Source organism: Lithobates pipiens, unplaced genomic scaffold, assembly GCF_037356315.1.
Source record: "Lithobates pipiens isolate NorthernLeopardFrog02 unplaced genomic scaffold, aLitPip1_a1.2 Scaffold_13, whole genome shotgun sequence".
In the NCBI taxonomy this organism is placed as follows: domain Eukaryota; kingdom Metazoa; phylum Chordata; class Amphibia; order Anura; family Ranidae; genus Lithobates; species Lithobates pipiens.
In genome coordinates, this window is record NW_027507718.1 from 373,464,130 (window position 1) to 373,482,924 (window position 18,795).

Sequence of the window (18,795 nt, forward strand, 5' to 3'; positions counted from 1 at the left end):
GTGGGTGCTCCAAATGAAGGGGAAGTTTGTTTTACACTGGTCGCAGAACTCTTGTGGGAGGGTAACATTGAGGGCCGTGGATTTCGAGATGTTAATTTGGAGATTGGAGAGTAATTGGTAGTGTTTTAAAGTCCGGAGGAGGGTGGGGATGGTTGTCAATAGGTTGGATAAGAATAGAAGGATGTCTTCGGCGAAGGCTGCCGCTTTGTATTGGCGCTGGTGAATTGTGATCCCTTTTATGTCCGGGTTGGATTTAATACAAATGTGGAGGGGTTCCAGAGTTAGTATAAATATGATCGGGGAAAGAGGGCACCCCTGACGGGTTCCGTTGTTGATTGAGAAGGCGTCTGATAGGTGGCCGTTCACCCTCACTCTCGCAGTGGGGTTGGAGTACAATGTCGTGATCAGGCTGATCATCTGGGATGGAAGGCCCAATATCTGGAGGGTCATAATCATGTAGTCCCAGGCCACTCTATCAAATGCCTTCTCAGCGTCGAGTGATAAAAAAAATCCTTGTTGTTTCTGGGAATGTAGCCAATGGTGGACGTTCAGGGCTTTAGTGGTGTTGTCCCTCGCTTCCCTTCCTGGGATAAAACCCACTTGGTCTAGGTTGATTGTCTTTGGGAGTAGAGGGAGAAGTCAGTTGGCCAAGATTTTAGCGAACCACTTTAAGTCCACGTTAAGTAGGGAGTTAGCCGCTTTCGCCGCATCCTTAGGTGGGTGCCATTTTTTATAGGTAAGATTTGACAAAGGGAGCATTGATGCGCACCCCAGCAGAAGAAGATGAGTACATAGACCTGGGACCAAGACCAATTTGAGATAAGGTGAGCCCTATAAACAACCAATTTACACGATCAAAGACCTATTCATGTTCAAGAGAAGTCTTCTTTTCCATGAACAAAACAAACTTGATCAGGATGGATTAAGCTTGCTAATGCTGGTTGTAGTCTGTTAGATTTTAGGTCAACTCCACTTAGTGATATGGGCCTAAAATTGATACAAAGAGAGTGGCACTTAATGAGAGAGATATGGGCCTCGAGAGATTGTGGGAGAATCTGAGAGCCCTGAAGGGAGTTAAAGACCTTGGTTAAGAAAAGAGGAAAAAGGGGGCAAAACATCTTATAAAATTTAGCATCTGGACCAGGGCTTTTTCCAGTCGGAGTAAGTTTGATGGCAGTGGTCACTTCATCTGCAGTAAATGGGCATTCTAAGGAGGAACTAGATTGTTCATCTAACTGTGGAACACAAGTAGAGGCAATATACCCTGCCATCATAGACATGCGCAGCCAATTGCATTAGGGTGTGCACCCCAAAGATCAAACATCAAGCATGTGTGTATATGTGTGCATGTATATATATATATATATATATATATATATATATATACACATACACACACACACACACGCTATATTGTCAAAAGTATTGGGATGCCTGACTTTACACGCATATGAACTTTAATGACATCCCAGTCTTAGTCCGTATGTAGGGTTCAATATTGAGTTGGTCCACCCTTTGCAACTATAACAACTTAAACTAGTCTGGGAAGGCTGTCCACAAGGTTTAGGAGTGTGTCTATGGAATGTTTGAGGTCAGGCACTGATGTTGGATGAGAAGGCCAGGCTCATAGTCTCCCCTCTAATTCATCCCACAGTAGTTTTAAAGGGTTGAGGTCAGGAATCTGTGCAGGCCAGTCAAGTTCCTCCACCTCATAATCATTCATCCATTTCATTATGGACCTTGCTTTGTGCACTGGGGCGCAGTCATGTTGGAACAGGAAGGATCTCTGGTCTTCTGGTCACATGATCTCCCCAGTGACCAGCTTCAGTGAAGAGGAGAGATCGCCAAAATGGCTTCAGTGCCTATCTGGTGATGTCACCCAAAGGCTTACTATGAGGCATCCATTGTGTGTCCTCTACTGAAATCAGCACTGGGAGCTGATCATGTTACTGAACTGGAGTATCCTCAGATAAGGTAAATATAGATGTCTTTCCTTAAGCTTAGATAGAATTTGACTGGACTTATACTTTAAGCCTAGAAAATATGTATATAGTCGTATATATAGTAATACTTGCTCTACTCCAGATGATATACTCCAGATTTGTGTATCTTTAATATTATATAACAGAATGAATCCTGGCACTTTCCAAACTTGGTTAAGCCAGCATTTGCATACCTTTTCAAATTATGCTTGCTTTTGTCACTCAACAGGTCTGCTTTAGTAAGTAAAGAGTCAGGTGTTAGAGTCATGTGGAAGGGATTATACAACTCACATCAGTAGATTCACACATCCTCAGGAATGTTTCAGATGGGGTACACAGTTTCTTTTCCTCACCAATTGGTACAATGCCTAGAATACAGGAGTAATCAGAATCAGTGCAAGTCCAACATATTGCATTCATACAGTAGGTATGAACAATAATCATACAATGAAATTCTGAGAACAGAGTAGCACAACAAATAAGTTCAAGTTGACCATGCATAAACCAGTAAAGGTGAAAGTAGTCTTGTCCAATGTGGTTAGAGATCTAAATCTAAAGCTTAGAACTACATGTGGACCAAAGCCTTGGTGAGAGAGCGAAGGTCAATGTAGACCTTAGAGCCACAAGGATAGTGACCTTAGAGTGTAGTAGTCTTGGGAGAGCCAGAGCCACTTAAAAGTTTGCCAATATCGGCTACATGGGTAAGATTATTAGTGTGTGATTCTCAGGGTGTGGATAAGTCGGTTGGAATAGATTGGGGGACTAGACAAACCGAACTGTGAAGGAAGTCTTAGCCCCTGTACACACGGTCGGAGAATCTGTTGGAATGTGTCTTATCGGACCGTGTCCTCAGATAATCCGACTGTGTGTGGTATGCATCGGACTGATTCCATCCGAATCTCCGTCCGACCCAATTTTCCAACATGTTGGAAATATTTCCCGACCCACTGGGCCGGTCGGACCTAATCCGATCATGTGTATAGCATTTTGATCGGACCAAGTGCCACGCATGCTCAGATCAAATTCCTACATCAAAGCTATTGGCTACTAGCCTGAATGTAGTCCCATCGTAACGAAATTACGTCATCACGTTCTGAAAGATCGGATTTTTTGCCAACTTGGCCCGACCGTGTGTATGCAACAGTTTCGGACACAATCCGTCGGACTAAATCCAACGGACAAAATCCGACAGATTTGGTTGGCAAAATCTCCGACCGTGTGTACAGGGGCTAATAGAAAACTAGGGTGGAGATGGACTGTAGTCGGGCTTGAGATTGTGGTTAATGCACAGTGTACATTATTGGCGAAGCACAAAGAAAGAGGGAGGGGGAGAAAGAGAGGAAGTAGGGCAGAGAAAAAAAGAAGGGGAGGGGTGAGAAGATAGGGGGGTGGCGTCTATTAGTTCCTCCTTTCCTTGTATTATAATAGATACATGAGACTCCATCGGGAGTGTGGATGTTTTATTCTAACATATCCACAAGCATTACTTTTATACTTCTAAAAGTTGAAAAGTCTTTCAGGTTCCAAAAATATATTTTTTTACCATTTAGATCCACGTCAGTGTCATTGATCTTCTCTAGACAATTCATAGTTGCGCTGCTTGTGTGGCCTCTCTGCTCCTCAGCACATCTTTCAGAGAGATGTCTCTTATAAGCAATGTGTTATGAGAAATGGTATACACCTACAATATAGTGAAGTTCTTTAAATGCAGTTTATTGGACACTACCTAAGCAACATCATTTATGTGGATTTATATCAAGATATAATCTTTAGTGAATAATGTAGTCCTTAGGTCAGGGAACCATGATGTATGGTACACACTTCTTAGAGAATATGATACATAGCCAAGCACAAGGCCTTTTATTGTGCACCTCTGTGATATAATGTGGCACAGCTTGCTTCCCTGCAAAAATATATAGCTCTTACAAGTACCAGTAATCATCTGTTGGTAATAAAAGCCATCTATATTTGAAATGAACAAAAGCAGTTATAATAATGTTCACAGGAACTTCTGACCTAAAAACGAAATCACAGAAGACTACTGGAGTCAAACGTTAGAGGAAAAAAATACATGTGTGCCCTTAAACGGGGACAGTGGCTCAGAGCACGAAGGCGGAGAGAAAAGCCAGTCTGACCTGATATATTGAACATCAAAGTTACATAGACCTTTCTGTACAATAGGCTTTTTTCATTCAGTAATGTAGATCATTTTTGTTGAAAGGAATCTTTCTTTGATTTGCAAAATGACAATGCCTTCAGTTAGAGGACAGCCATATTACACATTACAGTGTATATCTATAAATGAAGGAAATTATAAAAACAAGTACAGCCTTTTTCAGGGACATTTTCTGAATATCCTGATACATATTGTATTTGGTCAGACATGCGCATAATAGCACATTATAGGGTTGCCATCTGTCTGGGGATTTACCTGAACAGTCCGGGTTTTGAAATATGTGTCCGAGTTTTAAACCGCCCGAAACCCTGACACATTATTCAGACTGGACTGTGGCTCCCCACAGGAGATGCTGATACGCTAAGCAGGGGTTGCTGCAGATACTGGACTTGTAGTTCTTGGGGCAACTGAGGAGAAGCAGAGAGGCTGCCTAAAGGACTTGAAGGGTGGCCTGTGTGCAGCCTGAGTGGTGGGAGGCAAGTAAGCTGTGAGAAGGAAGAGAGGTCGGCGGTCTGCAGGAGTGCGTGTGAGGAAACATTTGGACTGTGAGAAGTAATGCTGGAACAGCTGAAGGTCTATGAGTAGCTGTACTGCTGAACACTGTGAGTGCTGAGGACTTTGTGTGTACTGAGAGTGTGGTCAATACTGAAGTATTATGACTAGGGCACTGTGAGAAGAAAGGCCCTGTGAGTATTGTAGGCTTGCAACTGGGGAACTGTGAGTGCTGTAGACTTGTAACTGGGGCACTATGAGCACTGCAGGCTTGTGACTAGCCTGGGTATTGTGAATACTGTAGCCTTGTGGCTGGGGCACTTTGAGTTTTGAGGCACTATTATTGGGGTATTGGGAGTACTGAGGCCACATAGAGGGCTGAGAGTAACTAAGAGCATTGTGTGTACTGAGAGCTGTGAGTAACTAGGAGCATTGTGAGTACTGAGGGCTGTGAGTAACTAGGAGCATTGTGAGTACTGAGGGCTGTGAGTAACTAGGAGCATTGTGAGTACTGAGGGCTGCAAGTAACTAGGAGCATTGTGAGTACTGAAGGCTGCGAGTAACTAGGAGCATTGTGTGTACTGAGGGCTGCGAGTAACTAGGAGCATTGTGAGTACTGAGGGCTGTGAGTAACTAGGAGCATTGTGAGTACTGAGAGCAACTAGGAGCATTGTGAGTACTGAGAGCTGCGAGTAACTAGGAGCATTGTGAGTACTGAGGGCTGCGAGTAACTAGGAGCATTGGGAATACTGATGGCTATGAGTAACTAGGATCATTGTGAGTAATGAGGGCTGCGAGTAACTAGGAGCATTGTGAGTACTGAGGGCTGTGAGTAACTAGTAGCATTGTGAGGACTGAGGAAGTGGCAGCATTGTGAGTAATGAAGACTGGGAGTAACTGGGAGCATTGTGAGTGCTGGGGACTGGAAGAATATTTGCTTTCTTTCTAGCTAATCATATTGTCTGTACATGGATAGTTCTTGGAAAGTTGTGAATAACCCCATATGATTAGAAATGTAATGTGTATTTAATCATAAAATATACTGTATACATAGTGTATACTACAAAACAATTGTCGTGCCTCACTAAAATATTCCTGTTTGGCTGGAATTAAAAGTTGGCAACTCTATAGCACACACTATCCCGGTCACTGCAAGTCAATGTAAAACCAAAATTTGAGCTGGGCACATATATCTGCAGTGTTTTCTTATCTCTCCCCAAAGCACCCTGCAAAGAGTCCCATGGTTTTCTCCTGCTCCGTAGCTCTGTTATCAGCCTGATAAGTTCTGACAAGTTCTCTGACACAGAAGATCAAAGCAGCCTGAAATGGTTGTCATGGGAGGTTGATATAAACAGATTATTACAGAGCTTGACTTGTCAGAGAAGAGCTCTGCACATTACCTCCTTCCTTTGCCAATGTGGAGTGTGGGTATGTGCCTTTCCTCCAATAAGTATCTTGGCTGTATGCCCAGACTTCACACTCAGTGCTGAACAGGAAGAGAAAAATCTGTAACACAATCTGCACTTTCTAAACGATATATACAGCTGAAGACAGCAGATATACATGTACAACTTATGTAGGGAGATTTGTTTCATCCCTGTGTATCATCTGAGGCTGTTCACTACACTGGGTATATGTGCGGGTTTACATTTAAGCTTGAAATGTTTCTATGGCTTTAAAATGTAAGTAAACCTTAACAATAAACTTATCTTATTTGCTCTTTTAAGCATTCCATTGAATGTGTTTTACTATATCTGTTCAATAAATAAAAAATACAGTACATGTTGATTTTGCCAGGACTATTGCGAGCTGGTAACTTCTTGTTTTCTCTGCCTTTGCACAGGGATGGGTTAAAGAGATGAGGAGGGGAAAGAGTTAAAGTGGTTGTAAACCTGAAAAAATAATGAATTAAGCAGTTTACCTGGTACAGTAAAGCAAGTCACCTGTGCCCAGTCTTGCAAGGAATAGTGAATCCAGCATTAAGAAATGCTCTCTACTTTCCAGCAGTGTTAAAAGCCAACACATGAGAAAGATCTGTGTCCCACACCTCTGTTGCTGTGACTGACATATTATGTAGTACTCTCATGCATGAGAGAAGGGGGAGTGTGTCCACTGTCCAACATCCCAGCAACAGATTTCCCCCCCTACCTCCTCAAGCTCTCCCACGATTGGCTGCTCCGTGCCTCAGCATTACTGGCCTTGCCAAAGTCATGTGCTACCTTCCCAGAGTTCCAATTGCATGCCAGCCAATGTGGGTTCATGCCGTCCTGCTGACATCAAGGAGATCGGTAGAAGAGATGGGAGGGGAGTCCTCTGACGTCATGACTCTGCCTCCCAAGCTCTGGCATTCAGACATGCCCACCTACCTCATACAGGTGCATGGCAAAAAAAATCCAGATAAAACATCGATTTCATTTGCTTTCATTACTATGATGTCTTTGTGTTATATAGCACTGCAGGTTTACAACCACTTTAAGGAGAGGTCTTTGTTTTCTGTACATAATCAGAGATTAAAGTGTTACTAAACCCATAACAGTAAAATCAGTCTGTATATGCAGTAAAGCATGCTTGTTATACTCACTGGAGAACCTAAGGGGTTAATCCTGGTTAATTGTGTAAAAAGTTTGTTTGATCCTGTCTTCTCTGATCCTCCCGTTTCCACTGACTCCTAATAATTTCCTGATAACACAGAGTCTATAGAGTCAGGATGAACATGTTCAGTTTGGTGTGTATTGCTAGAGAGGTTTTTCTTTTGGGAACACAGGGCCAATCACCACTGTCCAGACAGAGGGGCGGGGGGCCTTGTAGTCTCATAGGTCAGTCAGAAAACTCCTCCTACAAACTTTAACCAGTGCTTGGCTGGACACTGATAGAAGTCACAAGACTGCTCTAACTGCTGAAGAAATATAGTTATTTAGCAGTTTATATTTACTAAAACAATTGCATTTCCGTGTTATGTGCACTGTGGGAGACCAGATATAGTGAATGTAGGGTCCTCGGTTTAGTAATTCTTTAAAGTGGAAGTAAACCCATCGATTTAAACAGTAAAAAAAAAAAGGCATGCCGGGAATGCTAACTGCACATTGGCTGTGCTCTCAGACAAACTATCAAACCATCCAATGGCTGGTGTCATAACGAATCACATGTGCAGCACCATAGCAGTTGAAGATTAAACAGAGGCAAAGATGGCAGCTTCCTTGGCTGAAAACGATAGGGGAGTTTACTTCCACTTTAAGTAGGGAGGGTTGACCCCAAGTGCTTAGGAATTCTGAGCAAAAATACACTGTGTTGTCATGTCAAGGAGGAGGGTAGGAGCACGCTGTATTTCAGGCACACCAACAGTTATTTTTTTTGTACTTGCAGTGTGTTTAAAGGCATAAAACATGGGAAAGTTTGCATGTATTCCAGAGATTCACACTTACACATCATAAATAGAGCAATGCATTCCTTACAATATGAAATATCGCAAACAAACATTAAAAAAGAATACTTTAATTGTTACTCTTTACTGGTCCAAAAGGATACAGGTAGGTTTGGTGCAAAAGAAAAGGTAAAAAACAAACAAAAAAAAAACGAAAAAAAAAAGTAACAATACATTTTTTTTTGCCATTACATACACTTTAGAATGGAAATAGTAGTTTGCAACCAAAGAAAATCAGATTAACATTTGGTTATATTCATATAACAATATTCAAGGTCAGAAGGTGAGCTGTTTTATCTGGACACATATTGAGGTAAATGGGTTCACCACATAGGGACACAAATTATTTTTTTTTTTAACATCCTAGGTTCTGAACCTTTTTAGTTATTGTATGGTTGGATTTGTTTCTACACTGGCCTAAAATTACAACTTCTGACACAGGCAATAAGCACAAAGTAGAGGGGCAGAGCAATGTATCCCAATGGGAATTATAGTACATTAATTATATCTCCTACTTACAACCTGCTACTTTTAAAGGGTGATGTGATTCTATTCTCACTTCTCTGTTCTTGAAGGCTTCTAAGCTTCTATCTTAGATTGGGAAGAGTAAAACTGAATATAGATTTTCAGCAGGGAATTTCCATCCATGTATGCCCATCCCCATTCAAGAGTAGATCGTTAGATCGTTAGATTGATGTCTCTCGGATGGGAATGTTGGAAAACATTTGTTGATTAGCAGCTGCAGCTACTGATCAGTGCATTCTGACAGTGGAGGAGATCTTTTGTCAGAATAAAATGGCACAGTGGAGATCAACCTCACTTTTGTGGATGGAGGAATACTTTTGTTTTGTTTTTCGGTCAGCCCACTGGGTTATCTATGGCCACTGTTATGCCGCGTACACACAATCAGACATTCCGACAACAAAATCCATGGGATTTTTTCCTCCTGACGGATGTTGGCTCAAACTTGTTTTGCATACACACAGTCACACAATATTATTGGAAATTCAGAACATCAAGAACGTGGTTAAAATTGAAGTTCAATAGCCAGTGCGGCTCTTCTGCTTAATTTCCGAGCATGCGTAAAACTTTGTGCTTCGGAATTGTGTACACACAATTGAATTTTCGACAACGGATTTTGTTGTCGGAAAATTTAAGATCCAGATCGCAAACTTTGTGTGTCTGAAATTCCGATGGAAAATGTCCAATGGAGCCTACACACGGTCAGAATTTCCAACAAAAAGCTCCCTTCAAACATTTTCCGTCAGAAAATCCGACCGTGTATATGCGGAATTATAGTTATAACCCATCTGTTTTTTGGATGGTTTTCCAGCTGTCTACCTAGCTCCTTTTTGCTGGATTTATTGCCCCTCCACACTCATACAGCACCAAACTAATAGTAAATAAAAAGAAATGTACTTCTGCACTACTAATAAATTAAAATAAGTGCTGTATAGGAGGTTGCTGCTGAACGCCAACTGTTATTAGCAGACCAGATTGAAAAGAAAATATATGTGAAGCACTACCTCCCTTCAAAGAAAAAAGGTACTATATAATATGAACACACAATGAAAAAATGGGGACCCCTAGTGGGAGTATTAAATATAGCACAAATAATGTTGCATGAAACACAATAAAAATAGTGTGTGCAACCAGTGACCTCTAGTGGAAACAATAAATATAACACATATATATGTTAAACAAAGTCCATAAATCCAGTGATATCTTCTATAAACAAATGCTGTGTAGCAGTGAAAAATAGCAAATGAGTGAATAACACCAAGTGGAGCCTCCACCAGTCACGCTATGCGCTCACCTCCCAAAATGTCCCCCAATTAGGCCAAGTATCACCTTCCCCTTTGGGGTCTCAATCCAATGTCTTTTAAGCTCCCAACAGTGGGCTCCTGCAAGCGTGGTCTCTCATAAGTAATGGCAACATAAGGGTAAAGAAGGAACTAGCATAGTGTAATTCTGTAAGACGAAATTTATTTAAAACACAAGCAACTACTCCACTCACATTTAGGAATGCACTATCCCTGGTGCATACAGGTGCTGAACTTGAACATATACAGATCCATCCCTGCGGTCACAAAATCGCCTGCAAGTCCATGGCCCTGCTGCTCTCATGGGTGATAGTGTACTTCCTACAATGACGCAATGACGTCACAAGCCCCACCTCTGTCATTGAATAGCATGGTGCCTCACAGCCTAGAGCTTCAGCCTTGCAGCACTGAGATTCTGGGTTTGATTCCCAATCCTGCTAGCTGGCTACAGGTTTATATGTATAGAACAGTATGGTGTCTCACAGTCTAGAGCCTCAGCCTTGCAGCACTGAGTTTCTGGGTTTGATTCCCAATACTGCAAGCTGGCTACAGGTTTATATGTATAGAACAGCACAGTGGCTCATGGTCTAGAGCCTCAGCCTTGCAGCACTGAGTTTCTGGGTTTGATTCTCACTCCTGCTAGCTGGCTACAGGTTTATATGTATAGAACAGCATGGTGGCTCACAGTCTAGAGCCTCAGCCTTGCAGCACTGAGTTTCTGGGTTTGATTCCCAATCCTGTTAGCTGGCTACAGGTTTATATGTAGGTGGGAGGTGAGCACATAGTGTGACTGGTGGAGGGTCCACTTGGTGTTATTCACTTATTTGCTGGATTATGTGTGGACAGCATTTGTTTACAGAAGATATCACTGGATTTATGGACTTTGTTTGACATATATATGTGTTACATTTATTGTTTCCACTAGAGGTCACTGGTTGCACACACTATTTTTATTGTGTTTCATGTAATATTATTTGTGCTATGTTTAATGCTCCCACTAGGGGTCACCATTTTTTCATAGTGTGTTCATATTATATAGCACCTTTTTTTCTTTGAAGGGAGGCAGCGCTTTTCATACATTTTCTTTATACCAAACTAAAAGTGTTGACAAAAGCTACATTGCTAACTCACATATGCCACATACTATATCCATAGGTCCTCTATTTGTCCTCCACGATCTTCTCCAACTTGGGTCCCAGCTCCTCAGCAGCTGTGAACCTCTGAAATGTCTGTTTTATGGAAGCTGTTAACATCTACTCCCTCTTTTTCCCTTATCAAATTTTATGCTAAACTAAATAGACAGCAACCAATACTTTTGCCAGTTTTCATATTATATGCACAGAAGCATGTTCATCTTAAATTTTCTTTCACATGATTCACTACATTTAATAGAAAAGTGTCCATTAAAACTTTTAGCTAATTCCCACAAAAAGATACATTGATGGTATAAAGTGCTTTGTATGTAGTACAAGCTCTATGATCATATCTAAAAAAAGCAGACCATGCACTTTTTGATTGCATCTTTTTTTTAATTGTAACAAAATAGTACATACCAAACTGACGAAGGTCCAAACAAAAATTTGCGTCACCAACTACTGTGGCATTTCGACAAACAGTCCAAAGATTGAAGTACATGTAAACTGGTAGTGAGGTGAAAGCTGTGACTCCAAGCCAGGCGAGCATGAAGAGGTACGTCAGCATAATAAACTAAAAAATAAACACAATTATTTTTATTCAGCTTTCAGTGCAGTATCATTTTTCAAGCAACCATTTACTTATCTGCCTACAGTCAATTGAAACGTGATAGCCCTGCTGTTGGTTACTGCACACTGCATAACAGAACTATTCTCTGGATTGCAAATACTAAACAATATCATAAAACCTTATTAAACAAGACTCTAGCTTTTTTGTTCCATGATTTTGTGCTGTTTCCTCTCTTCACCAAAAGTAGACAAGCAACCTACTATAGACAAACCTTGGAAATGTCTGTACATCCATACGCTCAGAAACAGGTGCTCTCAGAACACCATATTAGCAAGACATTTTATAAAGCGAGATGGCCTGGTTTACTACAACTAAGCATGCATACTATACACATTTTCTGGGAAGGTAGGATCTCTTGTTTGCATTTGAAAGATAAATATCCACATCTGATTGGAGTGAAATAACAGAAGCAGATTTTCTTTTTGATACAATAAATATCAGTAAATGCCAATTTCAAAATGATCACCATAAATAAACGGTAATACATTCCTGTAATATTCTCAATTTTTCTTGACACTATTTTTTTCATTCATATTTCAATTTCATATTTATTCACTGCTGCGTACCTGTAAATTCTGTATCTTGGAGTACAATAAAAGACATAGGCTGGATATTCATAACCCATGGTTATAGGCTGCAACCATCAGGTGATTAGACAGTAGCAAAGCTTTTAGACCCCCAGACACATCCTCATAACCCTATCCCACTCCAAGAGACCTCATTTTTTTTAGCAAGCAATGCACAATAACACAGGAACAGGGGAGGGAAAGGTAGCCTGTGTCCTGTAGTAGTGTACTTCAAGATACAGAATTTATAGGTAAGTCCAAATTCTTTTTATCTTAATCAGAAAGTGCAGGACACAGGCTGTATATTCATAAACCCTGGGACATCCCCAACAAGGCAAACAGAACCTGGGTAACAACAAGGCAAATGGAAGATTCATAAACACTGATTAACAACAAAGCAAATGGAACCAGCAATTGCTGGTTGCAGTGCTTGACCTGCAAGAGTAAAGGGTGCCTTTAAAAGCCTCTCCAATTTCCTGTCTGCAGAGTCCTTAAATGAAGCATCTTCTACAGGCACAGTAAGATGATTGTTTAAGACTGAGAAAGCAGGCCAACAGACCACTTTTTGCGTATTCTTGTTCCACTGAATAGTAATGATTCTCAGATGGGTAAAAAGCTTTAAGTAAGAAACGAAATTGTCATAAATGGCCCATTCTATTTTTTCATGACTAAGTAATGTCTTTTTTTTTTTTTACTTTGTAGGCCTCTTAGTACCCCTAGTGTCCTGGCGAGACTGAGGAGAATCAAGTGCAACAATACCAAAGCTTTTTCACATCACAGAAGTGAACAAGTCTACATTAGCAAGCATACTGAGAAAAGCATCAGGCATATGGAAGGCTGGGGGTGGGAAATCTTCTGCAGCCTTTTACACAACATCGGGGTCATCTTCAATGTTTCTCATGTCTAACTCGTCTAAGAAAGGTAGTTCCACTTCTGACTTGAGTAGAGAAGGTAGAGGTGTAGACAAAATCTGGTGCTTTTGGGCTCTGGACAGTGAGAAGAGGTCCATCACCTACAGGACACTAGCAAAAAAGTGAGGATTTACTGAGTGAGTAGAATTATCGAGATATGCTCATGGGTAGAGTGTCCAAAAGCCTTGCCAATGTCCAATCACTAGAAGATAGCAGCCTCATTATCCGTATTTGTTAAAACATTAACACTGTAGGACATCCTGGGGTGTCTTCTGGGTTATTCAGGGGTGCCTTGACAAAATGTCTAAAAATTGCCCCATATTGCCCAAAAATGTTGTACAAGCCTGCCTTTCTGTTACACAAAGCCGTAAGTTTTCATTTTGCAACTATATAATTTTGCAATTATAACTTTTGGAACCATGTGGGCCAGCTGCCAGCACCCTAACACCTGTTGATGCCATCAGTTGATAGTGAGGACGTCTGCCACCTGGACAGCATGCTTGTTTGAGCCCTCATCCCTCTCTGTCAGCACTGGGGCCATATTAGCAGAAACATGGTGGAGAAAAAATGAGTGAGCACAAATGCTAGAATATTAGTCAGTACCAGTGTGCAAAAGTGTATTTGCTTTGCAAGAAATACACATCTCTAATGTTTGGTGTCCTACGTGTGTGGATGCATGTAAACCTATTAGGGGTGCCTTAAAATTGTGTATAATTTTAAAGGGTGCCTTGACTGAAAAAAGATTGAGAAACACTACTATAGGAGGTGCTTATTTTTATTTGTATGATGTATAAATCAATTAACTAGTCTACAACCTAATTTAATGGCCTCTTACTTGTAGCACCGGCTCCTGAAGAGCACGCACTATGTGTTTTGTCATTTAAAGATTTGAACCGTAATTTGATTTTGGGTTCAATTATTCTAAATTTAGACATCAGCACCAATCTAGCTGGACTGCCTGGTGTTCTGCCTGGCCATAGGTGGCGCTGTCATCATGGCAGGGTCTAGAACGGAGTCTAGTTGGGATGCATTAAGGTTATTCGCTCTCAGAACCAGCCCAGCGGCAGTGTCACTCTTGCTGTGAGTTCTGGGAGAGGGTACTTAAGGTGCGGATGGCACGTGTTTTTCGGAGTTCCGGTCCAGAAGTGTTTTCTGACTGTTTGGTCCTGGTCCTCCTGATCAGCCCCCAGGACTGCCATGGCATGGGGTGCAGATCCACCTTACTTCAAACCTTGGGGCTGGCTAGCCTGAGGTAAGGAAACTGAAGGAAGGATTCGGAGGGGGTCCGGTGCCGTCTCGGTTAGGGGAGAGGCCCAGCAACTGTGAAGGTTTCCAGGTGAAGACTCTTCAGGAGAAGGCCATGCAAAGGTCTCAACAAGAGCCTGGACAAGTTGAAAGACCTCAAGCGAATCCAATCTCATGTGGTATCGCCAGACTGGCTGCAAGACACTGGTACCAAATGAGGGTTCTACAAGTTGTCTACAAGCTTTCAGTTTTACTAAAGTGTTCTACACCAAGTCTGTGGCAGAGACTTGTATCTGATTTAAGCACCTTGTTGGCTGCTAGACCTGGTGAGAGAAGGACTATCCAATTAGGGTGAGGATCCAGCTGTGAGTGGCTATTCTCTGGATTTCCTGACATGAGAGATGTGTTTTTCATACTGACTTTGCACTAAGAGTACCTGGACTTTTCCTACCTAAACCCTCTAACCCTACGTTGAGAGACTGTGTTCGTTAACTACTTTTTTGCAAATAAAAATCCCTTTGAGTGGATCTGGTGTCAGTCTCTACAGTTCTTGCGCCATCTACCTCGGGAAACCCCTAGACACACGAGGTGAAGAAGGTAACGGTAACCCCAATTAAATCAGCCGCTCCTTCAGGGGTCAGTGCTACATATATAACATGCCTGTGCTTGCAAATACACACACTTAGACCCCTTTCACACTGAGAGTCGTTCTTCAGGCCCTTTCACGCTAAACAAAAAGCATCTGAAAAGCTCACAAAAACTATTTCAATTAAAATAAATGAATGCTTTCACACCGGGGCAGTGCGCTGGCAGGGCAGTGAAAAAACGCCCCTCTCCATTGAAATGAATGGAAAGCTCTTCAAAAGCACCTGAAAAGCTCTTAAAAAGCGCTCAGTGTTTTACTGGCAGTTTAGAAGCGCCTCAGTGTGAAAGGGGCCTTTAAAATATTGATAAACAGCATTGAAGCAAAATGTCTTATCCTATGACAGTAGATCTAAATTCAGACTAAAAAGCTCTTCTTTCTTTTTTTAATTCCATTCACATAAACAAATGCACAGATATTTTAAACAGGTTAATAGTCAAGACCCCAAAAAAAGGCAAAAAAGATGGGTGATTGCATACAACTGTAAATTAAGGTTGAACATTAGAGGAATATTGCAGCCGCAGCTGATCGTTGTATTCAGTAGGCTAGATACAACAATTATGACATAAATACACGTGCCCATTTTAGCTGCGTGGGTATGTTTATGTGCTTAGCTGACAATAGGAACAGATTTGGCAAATCAATTCTCCCCTCTGATGGGTCAGCCAAGAGGTGTCTTCAGTGTAAAATAAAAAAAGGCTAAAAGGAAGATCAGGTAGAACAATCTGGGATGAGAAAAGTTACTTTAGTAGAGACGGTAACTGAACTCAAGATAACGCTTTCTATGGAATATATATTTTATTTACTGAATTTTATTATAAACGCGTATTACTTGCAGCTAACTGTTGATTATCTCAGAAACAGAAATGAATGAACCAATCTGATTAGCTACAACAGGAAGGTTTGAGAGGCTGGTTCAAGTATGGGCACACACCTATAGGTGCCTGCACTTTTTATCTGCAGCAATGAGCCCCCCATCCACCTATGAAAGAGTCTCTTTAAATAAATTGAAAAACGTTGAGATCATCTAATCTGACAACATTATTTTTTAAAATTTACATTTATTTGCATCATGGGTGCAGAAAAACCCGAAGCTGATCGGTTTTTTAACTGACATTTCATGAGGTGGGGCCATTTTTGAGCAAGTATCTACCTGACACTTAGATATGCTGGTTGTTATTAAAATAACAGGTTGCCTACATGTTGTAAGCCCACGTACACACGGTCGGAGATTTTGCCAACCAAATCCGTCAGATTTTGCCCATCGGATTTAGTCCGACGGATTGTGTCCGAAACTGTTGCATACACACCGTCGGGCCAAGTTGGCGGAAAATCCGATCTTTCAGAACGTGATGACATAATTTCGTTACGATGGGACTACATTCAAGCTAGTAGCCAATAGCTTTGATGTAGGAATTTGATCCGAGCATGCGTGGCACTTGGTCCGATGAAAATGCTCTACACATGATCGGATTAGGTCCGTCCGGCCCAGTTGGTCAGGAAATATTTCCAACATGTTGGAAAATTGGGTCGGACGGAGATTCGGACGGAATCAGTCTGATGCATACCACACACAGTCGGATTATCTGACGACACGGTCCGATAAGACGCATTCCGACAGATTCTCCGACCGTGTGTACAAGGGCTAAGACTTCTTGTTATGGGGATGCAAGCAGGGTTGTCAACCGCCAGTAAATTTACTGATAGTTTGTAAAAATCAGTGATTTTTTTACAACTGTCAGTAAATATCAGGGGCTGATAATTTCATGCTGTGCTGACTTTTTAAGTGTAAATCAAGCAAATTACTTTGTTATAGGTATTGTCAGTGTTTCCATACCATGTTTATACTGTGAAAATATTCACTGTGTTAGTTTTCAATAGGAGTTCTGTAATTTCTCAGGTTGTCAGAATGTGCTCTGCCAGTAAATTTTCCATGTTTTGTCAGTAAAAAATTCTGCAGGAGGTTGGCAACCCTGGATGCAAGTCAGTATGCCCAGGGTGCCACAGTTGCTGTCTGTAAAACAAATCTGTGTTCCTCGCTGATCATTACATCATTTTAGTTTTTTTATGCCTGATTTTTTTTGTAGCATACATTGCTGCAAATGACCTTAGCTTAATATTGGCTGATGCATGCTGACAGGTTTGACAAGGGTTTGACAAGGGCCCTATTCTGATAACTGCCCTGATCCCTACACTGTCTAAAACTGGCATTAATTATACTTTGTAAAACAGAGCCCCTATTTTTTATACAATACGTAATCCAATTGGAATCTAGAAGGAACCTCTCTTTATTTCCTGTACTCCATCTGTGTTCCTGCTAATTAGAATTTGCTGCCTATCCACTGACATTGTTTGGCACCAATTACTAAGGCATTAATGAAAACTCTTCACACTTTATTCATGCAGAACATTTCACTCCAGTTGACTCTTATGAGCTTTCTCACTCTACATGTGCAAAATATAAACCGCAGAATAAAGTGAAAATAAAACCTTTAAGCTGGAATATAGCAACATTAATCAGTGGCAGATTTATAATTGGGTAGATAATACACATGCCTACAGGACAACGAACAGTCTGACATGCAAGACTCAGACACAGCAATGAATCATCAGCTATTGATGGCTCAAATGGTTTGTGAATGCAACCCGAGCTGATAAAGTTTATTCTTAATTATTACAGAATAAAAATAGATCTCATACGTACAGCATACAGTAAAAGCTATACTTTGCAGTAGTCTCATTATACTCATTTATGATCCAGATGTAATATTCATGTTTATTTCTATATGTATGCTAAGGAGGCGCTTTAAAGGGTTTCAACAATATTTTAACAACACAAACAAGCTGCTTCCAGCGCCCAATACCCAGGATAGGCACAGCAACTTCAGGAAAGCGGTTCAATGGAAGAGAGCTTCTGCTATTTTTTTTGTGTTTTTAGTGTTTCTGATTCAACCAAGTCAGGCAAAATTATTTATTTAATTGTAGAGTTGGCAAGCAATAATTTCACAATTTTTTTTTTACTTTCAACAAAATGTCTTACACCCACTGATATGGCCACCTATGGGACTTCCTGCATTGGGGACCTTTAGATCAGCTGTTTTAGCCCCTGTACACACGGTCGGATATTCCGATGGAAAATGTTCGATTGGACCGTGTTGTCGGATAATCTGACTGTGTGTGGGCTACATCGGACCTTTTCCGTCGGAATGTCCGACCAACAAAGTTTGAGAGCTGGATATAAAATTTTCCGATCGTTTGCAGAGAATTCCGATTGGACAAAGTGCCACGCATGCTCAGATCAAATTACAAGACCAAAGCTATTGGCTACTAGCCGCAACGTAATCCCGTCGTAACGAACGGATTTTCCAACAACTTTGTCCGACCGTGTGTATGCAACACCAGTTTCGGACAAAATCCGTCTGAAAAAATCCGACAGATTTTGTTGTCGGAATGTCCGACCGTGTGTACAAGGGCTTAGAGTATTGAAGACATGACATATGTGTAATATTTAAGTGTAAGGTAGTGTTTAGTCATACTATTTCATGTTGATATAAAGCACTCATGCCCAGGTAATAAATGGCAATATGCCTACTGGGGGGCAGATGGAAAATAGGCTAATTATAGAAAGCTCCTGCTCTGCCAAAATTATACTAGATCCCAATGTGATACGTGTCTGTAACTTGTACTTTGTCTATATTATATAGATATATATATATATATATATATATATATATATATATATATATATATATATATATATATATCCTATTAG

General features: G+C 41.0%; 1 protein-coding gene across 2 annotated transcripts in view; it reads right to left on the minus strand.

Moving 5' to 3' along the window:
• Window positions 1-18,795, minus strand: part of GPM6A (glycoprotein M6A) — a 327,840-nt gene that overhangs the window by 29,423 nt on the left and 279,622 nt on the right. For both annotated transcript variants that reach the window (XM_077477225.1, XM_077477224.1), the window contains exons 4-5: window positions 11,448-11,601; window positions 2,274-2,350 (exon numbers count right to left, since the gene is read on the minus strand). In XM_077477225.1, coding sequence (XP_077333351.1) covers window positions 2,274-2,350; window positions 11,448-11,601 — 231 coding nt within the window. The remainder of the gene's footprint in view (window positions 1-2,273; window positions 2,351-11,447; window positions 11,602-18,795) is intronic.